The sequence below is a fragment of the Gadus chalcogrammus genome, chromosome 9 (assembly GCF_026213295.1).
Source record: "Gadus chalcogrammus isolate NIFS_2021 chromosome 9, NIFS_Gcha_1.0, whole genome shotgun sequence".
In the NCBI taxonomy this organism is placed as follows: domain Eukaryota; kingdom Metazoa; phylum Chordata; class Actinopteri; order Gadiformes; family Gadidae; genus Gadus; species Gadus chalcogrammus.
In genome coordinates, this window is record NC_079420.1 from 4,795,528 (window position 1) to 4,820,961 (window position 25,434).

The 25,434-nt window shown below is 44.5% G+C and overlaps 2 protein-coding genes across 4 annotated transcripts in view; both read left to right on the forward strand.

Annotated features, from left to right (window-relative positions):
- Positions 1-2,019: 2,019 nt before the first annotated feature.
- Positions 2,020-14,920, forward strand: LOC130389502 (high mobility group protein 20A-like). 3 transcript variants are annotated; one of them, XM_056599315.1, is made up of 9 exons: positions 2,020-2,418; positions 4,200-4,289; positions 6,595-6,801; positions 8,269-8,401; positions 9,213-9,250; positions 10,508-10,580; positions 11,662-11,877; positions 13,658-13,790; positions 14,469-14,920. In XM_056599315.1, the coding sequence occupies exons 2-9, from the start codon at positions 4,224-4,226 to the stop codon at positions 14,470-14,472; spliced, it is 870 nt and encodes a 289-aa protein (XP_056455290.1). In that variant the 5' UTR covers positions 2,020-2,418; positions 4,200-4,223; the 3' UTR covers positions 14,473-14,920. The 3 variants fall into 3 exon arrangements, with proteins under 3 accessions (XP_056455290.1, XP_056455289.1, XP_056455288.1); XM_056599313.1 differs by having other exon boundaries at positions 2,082-2,418; positions 10,505-10,580; XM_056599314.1 differs by lacking the exon at positions 14,469-14,920 and having other exon boundaries at positions 2,077-2,418; positions 10,505-10,580; positions 13,658-13,794.
- Positions 14,921-18,077: 3,157 nt separating this feature from the next.
- Positions 18,078-25,434, forward strand: part of peak1 (pseudopodium-enriched atypical kinase 1) — a 75,083-nt gene continuing 67,726 nt past the window's right edge. The window contains 1 exon segment of the mRNA XM_056598729.1: positions 18,078-18,284. The gene's annotated coding sequence lies outside the window, so the exon portion shown is untranslated.

Genomic DNA, 25,434 nt, shown 5'->3' on the forward strand with positions numbered 1-25,434 from the left:
TTAGACACAGAACAATATTGTTGACCTTTCATTCCGGCCTGAAACATACCTTGACATTCCTGCCATATTCCCCCACCCCCCCCAATTTCAATAATGACAACAAGATGCACCGTTGGCACCAGAAACCATCCTCTCTTCAGCCTGGCTCGGCCCTCCCTTCAGACGAGCTTTTCCCATCCGATCCATCAGACGGAGCAGGCAGTCAACACTAACAAGCTCCCTGGAGCTCAACCGCCCGGCACCACAACACCACACAGCGGCTTCCAACAAGCCTGCTCGGCTGAAGGCTTCCAGTGTCCCTGGCACAGAGCTAGCATAAGTAATAAGTGATGGATCGCGCTGAGTCTTCATCGCGATAGACGGAGGATGGTGACCGGACCTTGTGTCGGTCCCCATCTGCTTGTAGGCCTGTCTGTTGCCGCGCTTTATGCACCACTGTGGCGGTGAATTAGGGAAAGTGTTAATTTGTCTGTTTTTTTTTTGGCCTTTTTATTTATTTATTTGGAGGGTACATGGAGCTGTATTAAACCATGCGGCTGAAATGTCGATGACGACTGATTCTTCCATTCATTAAGTCAAAAAGGGTTTTGGCTTTGGTACATTGTGCACTCATTCATTGACGTGCATTCTTTATATCTCAGTTCTGGTCTGGTATATTCTAAAGAAGAGTCATTCGCACAAAGTCTCTTTTCTGACTGAAAACATGTTTGCTGCTGTGGATATATGGCACATATTTCAAAAAGCTCTCTAAAGCTAGTTTTTACACTAACTCTTGGATTAACCGAGAGTTGGGACTTTCGATTTTGTCTATACACATTGCACATGGCCATACGGTGCACTCCTAGGTCTTGCCCATCGCTCCTACCTTCTACAAAAAACATGGTTCCATTTGGAGATGTCATCTGAAGTTTTTATTATTCATCTTTGCCATTATGCAGATGGAATCCAGTTGTACATAGTGTTTACATCAGAGCAATTAAAGCTTCCACGAATCCAGTGCATTGTCTCAAGCTTGTCTGCTGCAAGTCATGCTGTTGCTTAACTACTTACAGATGGAAAATGCAGAGTTCCTAATGAACAGCCCGAAGCAACAGGGCCCTGTTATATGATGTTGCATAAGGGTTGATTAGGCCTCTGCTATCCAGCCCTTCTGTTACGAGGCATGGTTTCTTGGAATCTTCTACCCTATAGGCTCACTTTCAACACAAAAAATCTCTTCCAAAAACTGCCCTTTCTCATCGTGGACATTGCCAAAAGCCTTGGGTTAAAAAAGTGTATCGTGCTTGTCCGAGTCCTAGCAAGAACTACAAAATGTAAGACTTTACGTATCAAGCAATTACATCCATCCAATTATCAATTAGACACATGCAAATGTCAGAAAGTTTCGGTAGAATCAGTTCAATTGTATTAGGGCCGTATATCGCTGAAGGTTAGAGTGGCCCTCTTTGACCTGTATATGAGCAGGCGTGTGTGGGATTCAGAGGCAAGACAAGGGTTTGTTTTGATGTCCTTCAGGGGCTGTTAGCTCTCTGCATGGTTGATCATGGGATGGAGACAGGGCGTGGGCACATGAGCTTGTAAATGATCATTAGCAGCGATGGCTCCACGTAGCTTAGAGCTCTCCGATTCCTGGGTCATGCAAGTCAGCCGGATTTAACATATTCCAATCATCAACCTTTATTTTAAGAGAGAAGCTAATTTGAGTCCCAGGACTCTTTTTCAATGATGCAATGTGTATATGCAATATGGCACGACAGAACCTCACAGAGAGATATATAGGCCTACAGATAGTGAGTAAAAAAATAAAAAAGCATTTTTATTTTCTAACACAATACACAATCTTGTGCTCTGTCAGAATCGGAAAAACGTATCGTAAAAAAGCATGTAATGTCTATAGTGAACTGCAGAGAGAAGCAAAACGTTATTTAAGTCATTTTCTCGTCGAACAAGAATGGGACACAGAAATAGAGCAGATAGAAAAGAATGCTCTATAGGCAAATTATGAAACAAATAACGAGTAATGATTTAATCCACACATTTTCCCGATGTGATACAGCTGCCACAATTCACCGAATCATTTGAAGACACTGTTTTCAATGTAGCATTGGTTTTCTTTAAATGGTCACTGCTTTATAACAACATGCACATATTGAGCTAATTGCGGTTTATAACTTAATTTAAACCTCGTATTGTCCCTCATGTGAGGAACGAATTATAAACAGAATCATCGTACGTTAACTAAATGTATGTGACGACCCTTAACTCTACTTGAGCAATACAATCCAGAGCAACCGCATAGATTCCTCTTCTATCCGATGCGGTTCTGTGGGGACGAAGCGCATTGTTTTGATAGCAAACATCCCTCGGAAGGTAGCCTAACGCTACACCTTTCCACCGCAGAGCACTGCTTCTAAAAAGGTTCGTTGTGGGCATGTATAGATAGAATATTTAGGTTGAATGTGAATGTGTGACGAGCCAGTGTTTAACCTCTATTCACTCAAACCATGTACCACATTAAAGATTAAGAACAGAGCACTGGACTTGAGGCGAGCTAACAAGCTAACAGGCTTGCCATCTTTTGAGTCCTGTCTAACCGAGAACCGTAATAATGCTTATACGTCTGGCGTTTATTTATTTACTTCTAGCCATACTACAAGATACCGGTGGATACGTGTAGAAAATAAGTTTCTCGTCGGATCTGAATGCACGCAAATCCCGCTTGACAGCAGCTGTTTGCAACTAAATGATCGCTAATGCCTCAGAGCCAGTCAGCTCATTTAATGTACCCCATGGTTAAACACCCGGGATCATAAAACACCGGGGGTATAATGACGTGTATACGACTCGTAGACTGTAGAGACAGCTTGGTGACACGGATGGATCCTGTGATGCTGAACCAGCTCCTGTTTGTTGTCATCAGTGAGGTTTCCTCGCTGGAAACAGCTTCTGCTGTCTGCTGGGTTTCTTTATTCAACGTAGTCAGCTGCATGTCATGTTGGGTTATATGAACAATTGATAGTAAGTTCACTAAACTGTGTAAAAAAACCTTAATATGGATGTTTCTCTAGATGTATACATCTCTGGACATTGAGTCTACGTTTCGCCTAATCTAATAATAAAGCAGACACATTTTTCAATAATATCTCATGTGTTCCATCCCTAACCATATCACTATTAGTTTATAATAGTATCACACAATAACAATGTAATGTGATTTTTAAGAATAAGAGCTTGAACGAGGGTGCATATTGTCAAAATGTACCGATCATTTGATAGATCTAGCAGTGTCAAATAGGATTTTAGCCACAGGGGGGCACTGCAACACAACATGGTTCAATGTTTGTTATTCTTGACGATGCTAGAATGGGTTAGGCATATTCGGAAAAATTCCTGTTTATTATGTTTCTTTGCCTTTAACACGTTTATATGTATACGACACGTTGTATGCAGAGATTAATGCCACAAGCTAATTTGGCTAAATCCAGGATATGACGTCTTCCTATGTATATGAGGAGGTTAGAGATGAAATCACAATAATCCTTCTACCTATTTCAAGCTCTCGCCACAGGCTGTATGGTGATAATAACCATTTGAGCTATGACTAATAGTTGTGCATGATCATATTTTTTCTGTGCAGTAATTCCCTGTCCCCGCAACCCAAATGTTATCAAATTCCAAGCAAAACGTTGTTACATTCTAAAGAACAGTCATTCGCACTAAGTCTCTTTTCTGACAGAAAATATGTTTACTGCTGTGGATACAGCACATATTTCTTCAGCATTCAAAGCTCTTGAAAGCTAGTTTTAACACTAACTCTTGGATTAACCGAGAGTTTGGACTTTCGATTTTGTCTATACACATTGCACATGGCCATACATTCCTTCCTAATCAGAGAAATCCTTGACCTGTCCATTTCTTGGGATTGGTTTGGTTGGATGACGTACAGGGGTCAAGTCATTCTGAATCCAGAATACATTCTGCTGATCTGGGCAGCATCCATGCCCTGTGGCATCACGGTCCTCCCCACACTTCAACACTCTCCCTCGCTCTGTCTCCCACCTGACCAACTGTCAGTCCATGTTGGCCACACTTCGCTCGGACTCTTGGCAAAAAAAAGCTGAACGTGTAACCTCACGCTATACGCTGAGGGCTTATCGTTCCTATGCTAACCGTGATATGTTGTTATATTTTGTGTCTAGGCCCGTCTTGTTGGCCGAGGAGTCATGGATGAGCAGACAGGCTCGCCTGGGGCGACGACCGACAACAGCAGCCAGAGAAATGGAGAAGAGGTGAGAGGCGGGCTCACAGGGTGCCAGAATGATGTTCATCACAATGCATCATGGGATTGTTTGGTGGCGATTCTCACCCATTTTGTGATTCCTCTAGGGCGAGCGTTGTACTGCTGTTCAATCCTAAATCTGTGTAAATATGCCACAACCTAATCTAATCCAAACGTTGTTCTGCCACATCCTGTTTGAGAAACACTGTGGCAGATTAAAAAACACAGTTATGTGTTCCCATAATGAAAAAGTAATTTCACGATAATTACTAAACAATGACCTACCTCTACACCACAAGAAACATATCAATAACATTGCTATGCTTAATGACATCCGGAAAGGAGTCATTGCGATGTGATATGATGCGGAAGTCCTATATATATATCCCTAGGTCCTTCAATATGCTATCCAAGAACTACGTGGACTCGAACAGTGGGGGCTGCTTGCCTTCCTAGGAGTGTTTGCATTGTCAAATGAACAATCTCCGTATGTCGACATGCACACAAAACCGCCAACCAATCGGGTTCTTAATCAAGCTTCAACATTTTAATCATCAACTTTAATGGTAACAACCTACTGCGATTACAGACCATTCCATTTATTTCCTGGAGCATCAATTAGATTAAGTATTTTGCCATATCGTCCATATACAATGTCATTTGAACAAGTTAATTGCATCATGGTCTCTGTATCTATTATGCGCCTGCATCAAAAGCTCAGTCGCGTGACATCCATGTTTTACCGGTAAACAACTGATTCCCCAGATACCGAAACAAGAATCCTTTTGTGCAACAGCTCACTGTCCAACGCACTTTTGGACTGTTCAGACGATGTCTTTTATGATGGTTCGAGGGGCGTTCTTGCCACAATAAAATAATTAAGTATTCAAACATTCATGTTGCGCTGATGGCCGGTATAACCGCTGTAATCAGAATGTCAATGAGGTCGTATTTTGTTAATCCCAGATTGCTAAAGGGTGCCCCGGGACTGAAGCAACATTGAATAAGGAGGAAAATAAGACAAAGAATACACAGAACTCCCTCTAGAGCAGGGATGGGCAACTGGCGGGCATGCGGCCCGCGACCCGCATGCCCACTCAGCCCGCACATAATAAAAAAATAAATAAATAAATTATAATAATAATAATTGATCGAGTTACAGAAAACTCGTTCAAGAAAGATGAGAAGAATTCATAGAATTCAAAGGCAAACCCATGCGTCTAGTTTGCTTAGAAGCGATATCAGTCATTAAAGATATCCACTTAAGTCGCCACTACAACTACTACAACTGCTTGTTGGGTTTGAGTTCATTGAGTTGTTGCACTTAATGTTGGGCCACTGTTTTCCAGTTTTTTGACTTCATTGAATGATGATGTATGTGAGCCCTTTGCACTGACAAAAATACTGACCATTCATGTGGCTGTTTGAGCATGGAAAACATGAAATTAATGTATGTTGGTTCAATTAACATACCGTACATAGGTTATGATTCTGGACGATTTTTTTGGTAGTGGCCATCGCCAAAATGCACCAGAATACAGGAAATCATCTACCAAATTCAAAATTTTGTAGCTTCTCTCAGCTCACGTTTAGTTGAAGTGTGCAGTCATGTGGCCCTCCGATGGTTATGATAAAAAATGTGGCCCTCTTTATCATGAAAGTTGCCCATCCCTGCTCTAGAGTGCAGCTATAATCGAACTAATCAAACCAAGAGATTTTGCAGGAATACCCAGCTCTACTGTAGGTTAGGGCTTTGACTCCGAACTTCGTTATTTGAATATAATTCGGAAATCAAAAAATCAATCAAAATTTGAACGAATATTAGGCAGCCCTTAAAATACGAACCTGTTATGGCAGGCCAAGAGGGAGAGACATCGGAGAACCCGACGCAGTCTATTCATAATATTGTAACAACCACGGTAGAGGCAGTGTATGAAGTATTGATTAGACAGCGATTTATTAGAAACCTAATAAACCGTTGGAACGCGCAAGACCGGTAACCATAGCAACGCCGGTAAACAAACCTCGCGAAGCCCAATCCAGGTCTTACTGAAGGCATTTTTGGGCAAAAGTCAAAGCCCTACTGTAGGTATGCCAGGGTAGGCAGAGTGCAGGTAAGCCTAGCTCTTCAGCCTAGCTCTACCACAGGTGTGCCCATACTGCAGGAATGCCTTCCTCTCCAGGCTAGCTCTGCTGCCGCTATGCCCAGGTGCGTCTAGCTCTTCAGCCTAGCTCTGCTGCAGGTGTGCCCAGGTATGCCTACTTCTTATGCCAGCATCCTTTAAACAACGTCGTCGTCCCCCTCCCCGCTGCAGAAGCCCCGGCGCGGCAGCTGGACCAAGGCCAAGCGGAAGAAGCCCCTGAAGGACAGCAACGCCCCCAAGGCCCCGCTCACGGGCTACGTGCGCTTCATGAACGACCGGCGGGAGCAGCTGCGGGCGGACCGGCCCGACGTGCCCTTCCCGGAGATCACCCGCATGCTGGGCAACGAGTGGAGCAAGCTGCCCCCCGAGGACAAGCAGGTCAGTGGGGAGGGGGGAGAGGGAGCGGTGGAGGGAGGGAGGAAGGGATGAGCGGCGATGATACCGCAGCAACAACAAAAGAGGCAAAGCACAACAAAACAGATAACGAAATAAAGAAGAAGGGCCCAAACTTGCTTGCGTTTTTTGTTTTTGTTGTGGTATTTTCGACGCGTGGGAATCGGGTTTGGCAGAGTTTGTGTTCAGTGAGTCGGCAAATATTTGGGTCGTTTTTGTACGCTACAGCGCAAGGCCTGGCATCTGGTGGAGCGGCTTCCGAGGAGCCCAGACGTCATTTGTCCGTCCCACAGGAGGACAGATTGCTGTTTGTTTTTTTTGTCTCTACACCAATCTGTGTTGCTCGCTCTGTGTTGGCCCAATGTTTCCCGATTAATTGTCGCTTGTTTCGCTTGTTTGGCCTGGAGTGCTTTAGCCTATTTTCCTCGTTACCTTGGAGGTGCTTTTTCAGTAGTCCAAAACGAACGGTAATTATTATGTTATGTGCTTAGCTGATTTTACAAGGCGCGGTTGCATTTTGATTCAATTATTATTCTAGTAGCAATTTGCTACTAGAATACCAGCAGAAGTACAATCCCGATTTCTTCTGTGTTATTCTTCTTTAGTCCTCGGATGGAACGAAAAGTCTAAAGCATATTCAACATGCGACGTGCAAACAACCTTCATAGCAACACTGATAGCCCTCTGATCGATGCTCTTTCATACCTGGCTACAGGATGCAGAGACAATGAGTTTCATGCAAATCCTTTAAAATAACATCCTTTCCACAGAGCACCTCATAATCACTTTCACAGGATGTGATGCGGGACGACATAATCTATATGTAAATGTATCAACGGGAGGAAACGTCTCCTATGCAGCCAACCTAATTGGCCGCTCTCCCAGTATCTACCGTACCCTTATTCTACAACCGACAGCTTTTTATTCCAAAGTCCACACCCTCCAGGATTTCCCCCCCTTTTTCGCCAAGTTCTACTTAAAGCGTAATACTGAGTGTCACTTTGTCAGTGACACGCATAATGGCATCGCGGACATTGGCGATAGCAGCCTGCTAGGACTCGTAGATGGGCTTAGCTGTCAGGGGAGCTAGGTCGAAGAACGTTGCAGGGTTTAATGAAGCACCTTCCTCGTGATAGGAGCACCTTTGCATAATGATGGACTCTGTTGGGGATAATAGGTTTTCTCTTCCAAAGTGTGGAGTGAATGACAGTTGTTGAATGTTCAATGAGTTAATTTTGGAACACACACACACACACACACACACACACACACACACACACACACACACACACACACACACACACACACACACACACACACACACACACACACACACACACACACACACACCGTTTTTTTTCTTCCATCCATATTGCAACATAACAGATACTAGACCCTCACACAAAGCATGATTCCTCTCCTCCCCTTGATCTCCTCCTTCCACCTCCCCAGCGTTACCTGGAGGAGGCGGAGCGGGACAAGGAGCGCTACATGCGGGAGCTGGAGAAGTACCAGAAGACGGAGGCCTACAAGCACTTCACCCGCAAGGTGCAGGAGAAGCAGAAGGGCAAGAGGCACCGGACAGGTGGGCCGTCTGATGATCTCCTCCTCCTCCTCCTCCTCCTCCTCCTCCTCCTCCTCCCTCATCCCCCACCATCCTTACCTCCTCCTCCTCCTCCTCCTCCCTCATCCCCCACCATCCTTACCTCCTCCTCCTCCTCCTCCTCCTCCTCCTCCTCCTCCTCCACAGGCTGAACTCACTCTTCTGAGAACACCGTGTTCGACAAGAGCCGCACGGAGGGTCAAGACGTTAATCCCTTCCGAGCTGCCAGTGTTTAAACGTCCAGGTGTACACCAGGGGGCAGTATAGCGTACCCAAAAAAAACAAAAGTATAAACTGTGAGGCGTTGCTAAGCTCTGGAAGGATCTTTGCACACGAGCTCCGTGGAGAAGTGTGATGTGGGCTTCGGGAGCACTTGGGATAAGATAAGACTTTATGATTCCCTGGAGGTAAATAAGGTGTTTAAGCAGCTGTTTACAGAACTATAAACGGTGCAGGTCAAGGCAAAAGCTCACCAAACATAAACGGATAAGATAACTACCGGTAGACGTATACACATGCCTTCGTGAGCCGAGGGTACTGCCGGCTACTTGGGTCCGGAGTGTAGTAGAATAAAGTTAAAAAAACGAGATATAATTTTTATAGATCTGCATCTATCAATGGGCTGTTGTTTACATTGGTGGAGCTGTGGTTGCATTGGTGGAATAAAATGTACTTCCATTTTAAGGCTTGATACTCCGGCAGCCTCGTCCTCTTGCTGTTCCCCTCCCCCAGACCAACAGGGCTGTATAGGTGTGTAACATTGACCTAGAACTTGTGTTTCTCTCCTTCTCAGAGGGCGGACACCAGGTCACCATCGACAACCATCATGAGGTGAGTTATCTTCGCCCACTCCTCGAGTGACTTCATTCTCAGTGTAAGGCAGAGGCCGGAGACCCTTTGGGTTTCATTGATGGTCGCTCGCATGTCTATTACACTACGCTGCCTGCTGTGTCACTACTCTATGCAACTCTATAGGGAACATGAGGTTGACCTCACACCGTGTTGTAACGCTATGGTGAAACACAATGCTAAGAGGTCCCGGCCTCTGATGACTTCGTCAGTAGTATGTTCTTGCAAACAAGGAGGCTGCTGTTTCAGGATAGCATTCCTAGGACCCTTCTGTAGATTGAGATGCTGCTTTTATCCAAATCACTAAAGTTTCAAAGGTTTATTCCACCCAATTGCTCCTCAAGCTGCATCATCCTCCAGTACAGGAATATACTCTTGGTTCTGCTACACAATTGAATTTTCTGCCTTTGCTTCCTGGCCCTTCTGTTCTGCAACTATTTCGATATCTTGTCAATCTAATTTTACACCCCCCGGGATGTATTGAATGAACCAATCTCACAGCTGAAACCCTCAAGTCACCGATCGATTTTTCATAAACTTGAATCCCAATGCGTTTCCACTCTAAGCAGTGCCTTTATTTTACTTTCCGGAAAAGCGCCTGCGTTTAATTGAATGCCTCCTTATAAACCCACAGTGCATTCGCCAGCCTCCCGCCTTCGCATTTGTCCTCGCTCAACAAATCATTGTTTGAGCGCTGAAGTTGCTCTAATCCTCTTTGGGGCGGTTGTGTTTGCTCAGGATCAAGTGTTGTAATTAAGGTTTCTGAAAATCGTTTTTTAACTGGGGAGGGTTATGTCGCGCGGTGGCTCGGTGTTTCTTTGTATTCCTCTGGGAACGTCGGCTCGGAAATGTTTGTTTTTGAGGGCAAGTGGGAAGCAGAATACAGCCTTTAAAAAATGAATAGGTTTCAGTGTTCTCTTGTGAAGAAGCATCTATTTATTCAGCTAAATTGCACTTTGTCTAAACGCATAATTTGTATGATTAGGAGGTATTAATGCCAGAGGGATTTTTTTGAAACAGCTAAAAACAGGCTTCTGATATTAGTAGTATTAGTGATGGCTGGCGTTGTAGCCTATAGTCCATCCAGCGATAGTCTCAGTCTCAGTCTCAGTGTCCTCTGACTTTCCTCCACAAAGACCAACCATGTAGCCGGTTAAACTTTCAGGACTTGTTCACCACATGAGCCAGACTGCCTCTTTAAAAAACCTGCTCCACCTTCTCTGTCTCTGCCCCCAGAAGGACGTGGAGGGGAAGGAGAGGTCTGTGTTTGACATCCCCATCTTCACAGAAGAGTTCCTCAACCACAGCAAAGGTAAGGGGAACCTGAACGCACGGCGAGCTACCTTCCAGGTGCTACAGGCCGTTGGTAGGGGGAGGGATTTACTAAACCCCTGTTTCAGGTATTCTCCCGGAGTTTTAGAAGTCTTCTGACACACTCTCTCTGTCACCAACGGTTGGTGATGTCAAACTCCAATCTTTGCAGAATCGATTCACCGACCATAATCCATTCAAGGTGTGATGATCGAGTTCTCCACGTCGTATTATGCTCCAGGGAGCTGAATCACTAACAGTATTTACCTAACTTGAGTTTATGGTTTACCATTATTAATGATTGGCTTAACCCCAAGTCATTGACCCCGTTTATTAACATGCATTGTAGACGCACTGACTCAAGGTTCTGCATGTCTGTCTGTTGCATGCACACACACACGCGTTAAAGGTGACCTATTATACCACCAGGTGTGAGTGTGATTAGCCGTTACAAGCCGTTTTGCCTCGTCTGACCTCATAGGTGGGTGTGTCCACCTAGATGTATGACGGATAGATGAGCAACGTTTGCTAAATTCCAAAAGTATTCCAACTAGGGCTTTGACTCCGGACTAAGTTATTCGAATATAATCCGAATATCAAAAAATCAATCAAAATTCGAACCAATATTAGGCAGCCCTTAATATTCAAACCTGTTATGGGCAGGCCAAGAGGGAGAGACGTCGGAGAACCCGACGCAGTCTATTCATAACAATTGTAACGACCACGGAAGAGGCAGTGAATGAAGTATTGATTAGACAGCGATTTATTAGAAACCTAATAAACCGCTGGAACACGCAAGACCGGTAACCATAGCAACGCGGTAAACAAACTTTGCGAATGCCCAATCCAGGTCTTACTGAAGGCATTTGATGGTCAAAAATATTATTAATAAATATTTGAATATTAATAAACTAACTAACTTCGAATATGCCCTAATTCCAACCAATCACCGACAAGGGCTGGTGGGTGTTGTGCTGCGGTCATGAGTTTTTACTGGATGCACCAAACACGGAAGGGAGGAACTTTAACATACATGCTCTCTGTACCCCCCCCCCCCCGGTGCCCCCCCCGGTGCCCCCCAGCCCGCGAGGCCGAGATGCGAGGGCTGCGGAAGACCAACATGGAGTTCGAGGAGCGCAACGCGGCGCTGCAGAAGCACGTGGAGAACATGCGCGGCGCGGTGGACCGGCTGGAGGGCGACGTCATGCAGGAGCGCGGCCGCAACGGCCTGCTGCAGCAGCACCTGGACACCCTGCGGCAGGCGCTAGCCGCCAGCTTCTCCTCCGTCCCACTGCCCGGTGAGGGGGGGGGGGGTGAGGGAGACTAAGGCCGGGGGTGAGAGGGAGGGGACTAAGGCTGGGGTCGAGGGAGGGAGGAGACTGACGCCTCGTGCCCACTGCACCGTCAGTCAACGGACGTGGGAAGGCGTGGCTGACGGATGGGGGAGTAGTCTTTGCAGAGGCATCCGTCAGCCAATCAAATCGCTTCCCCGGGTTCTTCCCGCTTCTTCCTGCTTGTTGCGAGGCAAGATGACCCGCTTTCCCGCTTTCCAGTATCGTCAGAGCCCGAGTCGCGTCACAGTGCTTAAATTTGCATACGCGATCTGATTGGATGACGGAACCGTCGCTGCCGAAAAAGTTGAACATTTTTCAACTTTCTGACGGTGGCGAACGCTCCAACTCAACGGACGGATCCACAATGCATTGCGCGTCCGTCCCCATTCAAAGTCAATGGGCAACGGACAACTGACGGAGGTAGTGGGCACGGGGCTTAAGGCCTGGGGTGAGAGGGAGGGGACTAAGGCTGGGGGTCGAGGGAGGGAGGAGACTGAGGGTCTGCCACACTGGACCAAGAGTCCCATACCCATGTTCTGTTCTTGCCAGGCGCACACAAGGCACAGGGTGTCAAGCTGTTGTAGCGACGTGTTGTTTGATTAACACTTCAAATGTTTCCAGCCCTACCTGTGTGGCTCTGTCCTGAGACAGAATAACGGACGTCATGTCCTTAAGGCACAGCCCGTTACCACATGAACTCCTTGAATCCTCAAGACATTGGCCTTTTGGATTAACGAGGGCAGAAGGATGCTCTAACGCCAACCTTGGTGCAAAACTCTTCTACTTCAGAGGAATGCCTACCTTTTTTTTTTGTGGTAATTATGCCGTTTCAGAGAGCTGTGGGAGCCGGATATAACGATGTAATAAAACCCTGCGCTGTGAGCCTTGTTGTCATGGTGATCCTGGCGCTGTCACCGGATAATAGGCAGATTTCTTTTTGCCCACGGCACCAATTTGAGGCCAAAACTCTAGGCACTTTTAGTGAGCACTCTAAAGCCAGGCTGTGAATGCGGGACTCATCACTGTGAGTACACGCTACATGGGTTTTTGACATACCACCCATTTTCTATTTCGGAGCACATTTAACGTCTCTTTATATCAAAAAAGCCTTTCTTTAATATCCAATTCCGTGGATAAGGTTTGATCACTTTTTTGACGCGTTGATATGCCAGACGACTTTAATAGCCTTTGATGTTGTTAACAGTATCTGAGTTTTGAAATTACAACCCACACCACTAACTTGTTGGGTTGCATGCTACATTTTCAGTAGAGCCAGTTTCCAATCCGGTCAATAGTAATCCCCTAATTTTGTCGATTTTTGCACATATCGATATGGACAAATAACCTTGAATCCTTGATGTCCTTCGCTATCGGCAAGCTTATCTTTGCTAGCGGCTAGCTTTGGGTTTGTTAATGACTAGCTCTGGGTTTGTTACCGACTAGCTTTGGGTTTGTTAACGACTAGCTCTGGGTTTGTTACAGACTAGCTTTGGGTTTGTTAACAGCTAGCTTTGGGTTTGTTAACAGCTAGCTTTGGGTTTGTTAACGGCTAGCTTTGGATTTGCTAACGGCTAACTTTGGGTTTGCTAACGGCTAGCTTTGGGTTTGCCAATGGCTAGCTTTGGGTTTAGTAACGACTAGCTCTGCGTTTCTCGGAAAGCTAGCCGGCGTTCGCTAATGGCTAGTTTTGCTAATGGCTAGTCTTGTGCTTGCTAACGGCCAGTGTGCATTTTGCCCTCCCCAGGCAGTGGAGAGACCCCCACCCTAGACTCTGTGGACTCCTACATGAAGAAGCTCCACAGCATCGTGGTCAGCAACCCCCAGGAGCACGAGGGCCTCATCAACACTGTCCGGGACGTGGTCAACCGCCTGGACAGGTAAACGCCTCTTCTATACGCCAGTGGGGTCGTAGGGGTCGGGGGCCCCACACAGGGCCGCCTGGGGTACAGATCGCTGACCTATAAGCTTTAGTTGTTTCATGGTGTATTCTTCTAGTCTACAAACAGATTAATAATTCATACCCATCAGAAAACTAGCGCCAACTCACTGGTGTGATGCGAGGGGGATTCGTCCACTGGGACATTTGTACTGCCGGTAGATGCTGGTGGCTGGTTTAAACCATGGAGAGAGCTGTGAAGCGCTGTATTCCAGATGTAAATGTGAGATCAACGCAGGTCAAACTTTTAGCAAGAAGGCCTGGAAAATGAATATTTGATGCGCACGTTTCATCGTGCATCATTTTTTGTTCTTAACTTCATTGAGCCAATTCACACATGATTCAGATACATGTCTTAAAAGAGCAGGTTGGGATAAGGCATTTTGGAGACTGTGCCTGCGTATATCGGTGATTGAACCAAAAACCTTCAGGCTGGAAGTCCATCACCCTAGCCAGCCATTGCACCATCCTAAAGTTACGATGCTATAAGCAAACTTTGAAGCACGATGAACCTTGGGAAAAGTCCTAAACAAGACATTGAGCAGTTTGGCTTCTGCTGTGACAAATGTGTCGGAGCATGACCAGTTAAGTAACACATTCTGTTTTCTGTGACACCCAGATAATTGGACCATTTCGCCGAAGTGGAGCTACTTTTGGGAACCAGGAGTAGAGCTGGTATTTCGTCATTCTCATCCTTTTCTTCAGACATAGTTGTTGTGATGTATTTATTTCATGCCTATTACATTTAAGGTTTGTTGTTTTTATACGATTGAAATTTCCGAACTTGTAAGGGGATTACACTGTTATTTTTACTTTGGAGGTTTTGCTTGTCATGTTGTCTTAAGTGTTTCAATGTTTTCACTGCAATATTTAGCCATTTTATCATATTATATGTTGTGTGCTACGTAAGAACATTTCTCAGTGGTTTTGTATTCGACATATAAGGAAAACAACATTTTGTTTAGCTATTGTCATGGCCTTTACAAAAATTAACTCTCGTGCCATGTCTTTTTTTTCTTATTTGTGGGGGAAAAGAGAAGTTTTTCCAATAAACACATTTACAAAATACTGTAGCTGTTCTGGGCCTGATTAATGATTAATCTAGACTGGAAATATTCAATATAAGTGACATTAATGTCAGTAATGTGTTTTTTTAACACTAGATGTGTTTTAAAACCCCCAATGCCTGTTTTAATGTGTAATAACATCAGTATAATATTTAGATGTCCTGCTTGGAAATCATCAAGACATCTGTTCCTGGTGTGTGTGCGTGTGCTCGTGCGCGTGCGTGCTTGTGCGTGTTGCTGTAAGCCAAGTGACACCCAAACGATTGAAATGGAGTATGCTGATCAAGCAGCTTGTTCTGACTGGGGGTCGGGAATCCATGTTCACCGAACAGCTGACACCGAGATTGTGTGCTCGCAGGAAAATGGACGGACAGATTTGCTTAATAATATAGTTGGTATAATAAAATTATTATGACAATTAATCCTAATTCATATATTATCGCACATAAATAAATAGTATTACACATCTGCTAGATTTAGTCAAGTAAAAGTTGGCACAACTCAACATTGAGGGTTAACTAATAGATCATTAAAAAAGAAAAAGGCCAAAGCATTTGAGCCATTTGGATATAATGACCCTTTCCTGTTTCCTGTTTCACTCATGCCCACTTCCTCTGCCAGCTGCCACTTCCTGTCCAGTGTTGACAATGTACACCCAGGTTATCGCCCACAATCTATTAACACAAAATGACCTCCATTGAATAGTGGAACAGTCACACAACTTCACTCCAGACAAAGTATACTCATTTCAACTGTTGTTTGCATTAGCAGTACAGGTTGTACTGCATTTGCTATCAGTTAAATGCATAGGAAATACAGGAAATGTAAAGGTTTGAGCTGTTCAACCTCGTATTTAGTGGATCTGAAGATCCTTAATTAATGCTTCTGACCGAGCATTTCACCTGAGGGTTCCGTTGAAACCTCTGGAACCTTCTATGTATGGGTGCATGTTTATGCAATGGGATGAGCATCCACGTCTTGCGTTGCTGCAGACGGAAATAAATGTTGTGCAATTCACTATGAGAGCGATAGGCCACATTCAAGTACATACATAGGCTTGTAGTCTTATCCAGACAGTAATCAAAGTCGGCTCATAAGAGACATTTAACAAGGCCCTTCAGAGATGCAATTAAATCAGCATTCATGTCATTCCGGTTGGACACACACACACACACACACATACAATGACACACACAGACACACACAGACACACACACACACACACACACACACACACACACACAGACATGGTCAGCTTCCGGACCATGACCAAACACCGCCTTTTGTACACACACACACACACACACACACACACACACACACACACACACACACACACACACACACCCTTATATGGCCTTGTCTAGCTCCTTCTGGTATCTTCTCGGCCGGTGACCCACGGTTGGGTTGCCATGACATCAGAGAGTCAGACAGCGGAGCCCCGCCTCCACACCGGGAGAGCATCTAACCCGGAGCCCAGCGGGGAAGAATGGGTGCGTCAGAGAGGATGAGCTCTGCCCCTCAAGCTACCCTGCTAACCTTCACTTCCTGTCCTGCTGCACTCCCTTCCTGCCCTGCTAGAGTCCACACCCCCAGCCGCTCGTTAACATTAACACACTGCAGGACGGCCCGTCTTCAGATGTGCGTGCGTGCGTGTGTTACAGGATAATTACACTCCCACGTGAAGAGCAGCATCAAAACCTACAAATAGAAACAGATTAAGGCCATTTAGACTGTGATCTCTGTCCTGTGGCACAGTAAAGGAGGGGGTAGTGAAGGGGGGGGGGGTATTATAGCCTACATGTGTTTCTTTATTTTAACTGATAGCTAAACATAACTCGGAGAGTGAGCAATATGTCTGTGTTTTATTGTCAGGCATGAGCAATGTTATCAGGAGTCATTCAATGTCTGGTGACTCCTGTCGGCTTTCCTGTCATTGGGAAACTGCTGCTCCTTTTTTTTATTATACATAATAAAAGCGAGGAGGATGTTTATACTGTATAGTTCTAAAGAACAAAACAAAACAAAACAAAAAACAAAACACAGAATGCTAACACAAGGGAACTACTTGCCTACAAATTGAAGGCATTTCGTTGAGGCCCAATCTTTAGAGTGATGTATATTGTAGGATACAATATACATCACTCTAAAGAATCGTCCTCAAGTTAATTCTTAAGATTGTTTGCCGTCTGTCAATTTCTAACCAGAAACAGTGTTGATAGATGACCAGCGGAGGGCGCTGTAATTTTCGTTATAAAGAGCGAGACGGGATCAGGTCGTTCTCAGGAATTAGTTGTCGTACATACATTTCCTCACGTCCACTATCATCCACTTTACAAAAGCAAGGGTACTTTAATGCAGTTGAACAAAGCCTAAATTATTTTGTTTCTTTGTAAGCCTAGTCTATAAGAGTTAGGCATATAAGCAATTGTTTATATTGTCCATACACTATTCTTCTACTTTCGGTATGAGAGAAAGATAATTCCTCGGAAACGGGATAACCAGTTTGCTACAAATCCAGTCGGTTATTATTCAGTAAAGCCATTGCTTACGACTCTCCCCGGCAGTGGATTTCTTTTCTTTGGCTCCAATTCGCGTTGCCAGGGCAGAGGAGAGCAAACAATGCTCGGAATGGGTAAGAAAAAAAACTTGAGTCATTCTCACATGTCAACTCCGGGCCGAAACCCCTCCTACTGCTGCTAGACGTGGACCTAAACTCTATCCTCCTTCGTCCCCCTCCTGGGACTGAAGGGGGATTCCTGCTTCAGCCCTTCAGGGCCTGGGCCTTGTGATAGATCAGTCACTCACTCCCAGGCCACATAAGAACCTTGTGTATCACCTTAAATGTCATTTAGCCAGTAAAACAACCCATAACTTCGAAGTGCCTTGGGAAGAAGTATGATTGTGGTTTTCTCAAAAAAATGTGAGGTATTTATCATGTAAAAAAAGAATGCATGTATGTTGACTATAGATTTCTGAATAGTGCCGACTACATGGCCTAGATAACACTATTTTATCGAATAACGCAGTTCTTTATTTTTCAAATAAAGATAAAATGTTCAAATAAACATAAGGTTAATACAGTATTATCTTAATAGTACAACGTTTGCACATAAAGAGAGCGACAGCAGACCAATTGCGCGTGGTCGCGGTTCTCCGGGCCAGCCTCTATTTAGTACGCGCGTTCCCGCGACGGGCTTGTGGAAAAACTGCGGCTGGTCGAGCCACGCAGGGACGACTGTGTACAATCACCGCTAGAAATACATTCGGATTTCGTGTTTTCCCGAAGACATTCACGTAATCCAAACGGGATCATGACCGCGACACACGCGTACGAGCACACCCGGGAATGACTCGGAATCAACAAGGTAAGGAAAAGTTTAAGTTAAGTGTAAACTGAAACTGCCTCATACCAGTCCCAAGTCTCCCAAAAAATCGTTGCGAAGTTGTGTACAGCGGGGAATGCGATGTTTTTTTGAAACGGCAGACACACACTACTGTACTGCCGCACTGTTGTTTCAATCCCGGTATCGCACCGTCTCCACCGCGTTGATCTGCGGTGAGCGGGATAGAAAACGTCGATCCTGGAGAAGTTTGCGCGTTAACGTAGCGCAGCCTTCCACCAAATGAAGTGGTCGTGGTGGGCCAGTACGTTCTGTGGTGCGGGATATGCTGCAGGCTATTTGTTTTTTGTGTTTAAAAAAAGCTATCGTACATCTCTGTAATACATTTCTTTTGGGTGGTTGATTGACTGATACTGTGGAAGTTCAATGGACTGGATCCATCCATCCACATGAATATGTAGTACGTTAGTCGTCCCAGCGTCTAACGGAGGGCGCTCAGTGATGCAACATCATATTGTCACGTTGAAAGTCGTCTATATGTAAAATAGGATGACATATCCCACAGACACTTTAGCTCTTTTTTTGCTGCAATTGTTCTGGAATTACTTGAGGACTATAATAAATAATCAAGAAAATAATTGCTTTTGTTTATAACTGCCTAAGGGAAATGTATTTGGCCTACTGACCATCACATATTTACTTAATCCAGGGGAACTATTGGTCAATTTTTCGTATCAAAACGGTTTAGTACTACTATTGGGAAATGTATAGTTGCCAAGACTTGTCGTTGCGCAGCGTTGGCTCGGATGCACATTTTGGAGTTAGATTGGTCCAAAGTGGCAGATGTCACCTTGTTACTGAAATAAGGAAGAAGCAGAGCCAGCCTTTCTGATAAAAGAGGCTCCACATATTTTCTACCGGTATCTCTATGCTCGTCTAGAGAGTCTACGTGATGCAATGGTGATGCTGGTTTGTTCCATCCCAGATGAAAATGTGAAGGACATACCTTAGATTCCAGGCAGTAAACAGCCTTCACCTTATGGTAATCTTGAACTTTCCATTTGACATTGTTTTCGAAAGTCGTGATCTCTCTGCCTGATAAAGATGCTGTCTGGTGCCGTAGCATCGCACGTCCATCACTTTCGACTGAAACGATCTGGAAAATGTCTATTCAATCACTCCTACACTATGTTTCGTTTTTACTGCACTACACTGCTGCAACTATCATTTTCTTAAATGTTCACGTTTTTTAATAAGAAAAGATATGTTCAGACGCTCGAAAATCTCTAAGTATGTTTTTGTGAGGGATGCATCGAAACGTGACGTAGTGCAGTCCAGGGCTACATAATATCATCAATTCATCCGAGTGGCGTGAAAACACCAATATCAGCGCAGTAGGCCTACTTCTGAATGTTTTGTGAATGAGGATGACGTGTTCCTGGTTTCAGTGCAAGATTGATGGGCCAGACCTTGACCCAACCCCGTCATTCCTTAAAGTGTTTTCCGTGGGTGGGTTGGTGGGTGTGCGTGCGTGCGTGTGTGCGTGCTTGCGCGTGCGAGTATGTGCGTGCGTGTTCGTGTGTGTGCTCAACTATAATGTATTCAACATCTGTGTTCAAATTTCTTCACTAACTGCTTTCTTTACAAACTGGAAATCACCTCATAAATGGGCTACAATAGCCTACATGTTATACTTGTTTTAATATAGGAAAGAGCCACCAAGTAATTATTTATTCGTTTAAAAATAGGTCTTCTCCTATAAAAAATTGTCATGAATTGAACGCTCAAAATTCAATCAACTGTTGCAGATGAGGATGTTTACTTCTTCAGCTGGTTTGGCTAACATGTCTTTTCAGGCCAGCGATTCATTTTTGATACTGGGTCAGCGCAGTTATGGAGGTGGAAAGTTTCACATTTTTGAGGAAGATCATGTGACGCCAACATCCAATGAGATCGTCCCATGCCGAGGGCCACGGCTGGAGACAGTACAGGGAGCAACAGGTGTGACCCGCGGGGTTAAGCTTCCGGAAAACACACACACACACATACACATACACATACACATACACACACACACACACTTGTGCACATGCATGCACAATTCCATACCTTTGACAATATAGTTCGACATGTACAGTATTCCTTATTTATTTTCTTATTCTTTCCTTCGTGATAATGTTTACATCCCAGGCGTCAGATAATGCTTTACTTCAGGCTTCATTATGAATGTTCAACAGTGCAATATAACTTGTGCCTCCCATAGTTCAATTGGTGATCATTCTTATGTCAAAGAAGGCTTTGCCATTCTATCCAGATAAGTTGTATTATGTTAATGAACGAAATATGAAGTAATTGATCAAACTGGTCTGATGGAGCTGTGGTTAGTCGAAACCTCAGCCCGTTTGTTCTTGTACTGCTGTGGCCATGTCCGTGCTGTTGCTTTTGCTGTGTATTATAATTCGGTTCCATAGGCCTGCATTTATAATCATAGTAATCATAATAACATCAATCTTTTAACTGCCAAGATTCGGCTTGCACCTTAATTTCCTGGCTTCTTCATGGAGCCGGGGGGGCCTTCATTTGACTGTGTAGCCTCATTTGTGTAATGAGCTGAGCGATGGAGCGTCTCCTACATGCTACAGCAGGTCTGTTGGTCTCTTCTCCAGCGAGGAACTGCTACTGTCAGTAGCCGCGTGGAGGTTTGGGTGGGAAGAGAGGGCAGGGTTACACCGAAACTGGGCTGTCATCTCCAGTACATATCACCATACACACAATGTGCATCAGACTACTCCTATGGTATCTGATGCGTAGGCTGACCCTACGCTTACGTCTGCAAACGGTGCTCGACGTTCATGTGGTCTTGTGATCATCATGGACATGTTAAAGTGGCGCTCTGATTGACGGCTGCCACTGACTCGGGTCCTCGGAGAGTTCCAGAGATGATTGGGGTATTTTTTTTGGAACACAGCCCCGATCTCACCAGCTCTATTCGGGCTCCCTTCAATCCATTTCATCCAGCGGTCTGTGGATGGGAGATGGTTAGAGTTGCCGGCTGTGGTTCCCTGCTTTTTGTCGCTCCATTGGGACCCTATCATTCATTCATCCATCACTCTTTTACAGGGTATGAGGGCCCCTGTGTTGGTCGACGATGGCTTTTATTTGGTGTTCCAACGTCACTCCTCAGAGGTTTAAAAACGAAAATAACTGAATGTCAGTTCAGTCTGTTAATAGTAGTTTCCTTATTGTCTCTTGCAACACGTACAGTAATTATGTCATACATTTGTTTACACGAGTGCAAATCATTTATTGCAAACAATACCATATTTCCTTTGTAAATCCATAGTGCTCTGATCTAACTCTCTGTCGCTGGTGGATTTATTTTGACAATGCTACATTTAATGTGGCACTCAATGCTATGTAGATGGGAAACTTAATGGCCGAACAACTTCAGAAATTGAATAGTTGAGGTCTTTGCTCTTCGGTGGAGTCGTTTTTGATTTAATTCTCACGGGGCCAGGAGAGATCAGCTTTGTGAATCATCTCATGCTTAACGGAGGCAGACGAAAAGTCCCACATTTTTTGAAAAGATTAAACTGCATAGGAGGATGAACGTCTATTGTCCGGTTCAAAGAACTTGTCTTTGACTTGGACAAAAGCGAAGGAGAGGGAGAGAAGGAGTGAGACCGAGTCAGGGAGGCTGACGACAGTTCACTTAGAAAAATATGGCCAGACTTATTTTTCTAAATGAACTGTCCGACTCCTGAATCGTGACTAAAAAGTCTATGTAATGAATGGTCTTGGAGGGTATTTCTCTCTGACGAACTGAACAGTATTGAGTGAAACAGTCCCGCCAGACCAGGATGCTGAACCCTGTGAGGTCCAGAAAGGAGCGTATAGTGAGCCTTTAGTGAGGCATTGTTGTTTGACTGCTGACGTCTTGCAGACCTTGTTGAGACACTAACTGCTATGACAACCTGTTACGGTTTGTGTTCAGTGGCTGATGGATGAGGTGGCTCTCTACTACTTCCAGTCCTCAGGCTGCGGGTACTCCTAACAGACTCCAACACGGTCTTATTTAAAGGCTTCACTGGCTCTGACCAAGGTTTTGAACTTCATCCCGACCTGATGCACGGTGGATGACTTTGTGTACGAGTGAACGACGTCAATTTTTTGTGATAGGTGACACGATGACATTGTGTATCATGAATGATGTTGTACTATGACTGACATTATGTGTGGGTAATGACGTCATGGACCCACGCATGGTGATTGGGGCATGCTGCCATGTATGGCGATGTATGGTGCATAACGTCATGTTTGGGGCCTGTTTTGCGTGAATGACATCACATATTGTGAATGACGTCATGGATGGTGATTGGTGAACGAAGCCATGAATGGTGCATGTTGTCATGTACGGAGCCTGGTGCAAGGTGATTGACATCACGTATTGTGAATGATGTCATATATAGTGCATGATGTCATGTATTGGACCTGGTGTAAGGTGATGACATCACGTGTTGTGAATGATGTCGTGTATTGTTTATATGGTGAATTACATCCTTTTATGGTGAATGACTTCATGTACAGAGATACATGGCAAATGACCTGATGTAGTACAAGAACCAGAAACCGGTCTTGGAAAATACAGTAGTAACATTATCTAGGCGATAGTATAACATACCGGAATTTGTTTGTGTTGGATGTCAGCCAAGGACAATAACATGCACAGGATATAACTTTGCTCATGTACTGTATATTTAATGCAAGATGCCATTCCAATAAACAGAGCTTTGTTTTTTATAGCAGTCCCCGCTCCCAGCTCTTGGGAACAGAGGAGAACTCGCATCAGATATGACCGGTGGCTATAGTTACTGATTATATCTTATTTTTATGACTTACCCAAGTAATGTGCACAAATAGTAGGGTTCCTTACGATCCCTTCCGGAAAGTTCTAAAGTACAAAGACAACATCTGCACGTCAGCCCCATTTAAAGGGGAGGGGAGATGCTCTTTAATCTCAAAGAGTAACATAACACAATCTTCTACTAATAAAAAAATAAATATTCGTTCAATTCAGTGTTTGAATGCTTACTTTATTTATAATCTTTTGTGAAGAAAAAAAGGTTAGAAGGTTAGGTTACATTTAAAAGGTAACACTTATTAAAAGGGCCTAGCCAAACATGGGATTATCCATTTATCCTTTGTTAGTTTTGTTTTCCATTATTAAAACATTATTTGAATTGGCTTATTTGGTAGCACTTCACCCCTGCCATCCGTTGTGAGAATAAAAAAATATCGAACCATTCGATAAAAATATTTTTTCTGAAAACCGATGATGCTATTTGGGCCCATCATATGTACTTGTATCTTCCCCTTTAAAAGTAGACTTCACTATTAATTCACTACTGATGGCAAGAGTGTATTGCATCATCCCCTCTACAACACAACACGATGGAACCAAGAAGAGATTACAAAGACGCTGCTTACATTTCAAATATTCTTCTGATACAGCACGGCATTGAGTCACACTAATCCAAACCCCGGATGAACTTGGGTCCTCCCCAGAACATTCAGAGCTTCTTGAAATAGTCATGCGGTTGCATCATTGCAAATGCAAAGGCCTGGGTGAGACTGGAACGACCCTCTGGGGCTCGGACAGTCTGGCTCTGCATCCCAAAATAACCACAACGCCTTGCCTCAGACGAGTCTTGCTGCCGTCAGCCCTTGTTTACCTTCCTGCACCTGAGCCGCTGGCTCCCCCATCGAGATCAGATCAGATCCAGTATGTTCCCACCCGTCCGAGGGGTCGGGGATCCGTGAGAGGATTGGACAGGCAGGGGAGGGGACGGAGCCGCGTGACATGAGTACGTACTGAAAGGGGCCGTCTTTACAGCCTCACTGAGAAATAGTAAATGCAGCACTATTATTTTCCGCAGTCGTTGTATTATACGGTTGACATGTTGTTTTCTAGGATGTATTTAATAGCCCCCTGCCCCCCCCCCCCCCCCGCAAAACATGAATAAATTAAGGTCTGAACCGAACCGTTGATTTGATGAAGAGTTAGCTCTACTCAAGACAAGAAGCGTCCTTTTTAAGTTGCAATAACAACATTCATCACTAGATAATGTAGTCGCAGCAGGAATAACTGTGAGAGCTATATGCATCCTGAATCACTATAATCTATCATAATTCATCTCTAGTCTCCAGTCATCTGCTATGGCTTTGCAGTTATTATGAGTTAGACGTTAACAAAGTTCCGGTGTGGATGCTCATATGCTTCCAAGTCGTATTCTGGTCCCCATTTTGCTGGCTGGGCTGTGATCTACCTCACCCAACTTCTCTTTCTAAGAATTGAATCCAAATTAGTTTCCAACTTCTACAAAAGGGGTACAAGTGAGGCAGTACAACAAACGTTGAACCTCTGTGATCTCTGAAGTTTGGGATACTAAATATTGAAACGTTTTTCGTTTTATGAGTTTGCGGCCCTCTAAGGTTTAGGCGTGTTATTCTCCACGGTCTCTTTTTCATTCACCAGCCGGCTTGTGTCACCGGTTTAAATGCAAAAGAATAAGGTTCATAAATTAGGGATGAAGAGGTGCGAGGAGGTGCTCGGCTTGTTTGTCCTCTCTCTAATGGCTCCTCCTGACACTGCACATTTCCAGAAGTTTCCACCGTTGTGGAGTCCGAACTGGGTCATCGTGACTCACTTTTCTCCTTCCAAATTGAGTTCTTGAGACGGCAGTTTTTGATTTGGACAATGGAGAAAGAGAGAAGTAGTGAAACCGAGTCAGGGAGACTGACAACGGTTCATTTTAGAAATATGGCCAGACTTTGAGACTCTTGAAGTGTGACTAAAAAGTAGATGTATTGAATGGCCTAGAAGGGTATTTAACTCTATTGAACTGAACAGTAGTGAGTGCACTAGGACTTTGGGGAGGGCCTGTGAATGTGTCATCATTTACTGTTTAGTAATTGAGCTGATATTCCTACCCAACGGGACTTGCAGTGAGTCATTGAGCAGTAGTTGTTGTGATCTTGCCGAAGGAGGCCCACAGGTTAGGCTTTGGAAGCTTGGGGATTGAACCCGGTACCTTTTTTTTTCAATTGGGAGTCGAACTACCCGGCTTGTTCTGCCCTCTGAATCAGCCAATTCACCGCGATCACCCACGTCACA

What these genes read in the sequence shown, in the direction of transcription:
- LOC130389502 (XM_056599314.1), top strand. Translation starts at nt 4,224, where the DNA reads ATGGATGAGCAGACAGGCTCGCCTGGGGCGACGACCGACAACAGCAGC. An exon ending in GCCAGAGAAATGGAGAAGAG is followed by an intron (nt 4,290 to 6,594) that starts GTGAGAGGCGGG and finishes TCCCCGCTGCAG; the next exon opens with AAGCCCCGGCGCGGCAGCTG. An exon ending in GGGCAAGAGGCACCGGACAG is followed by an intron (nt 8,402 to 9,212) that starts GTGGGCCGTCTG and finishes TCTCCTTCTCAG; the next exon opens with AGGGCGGACACCAGGTCACC.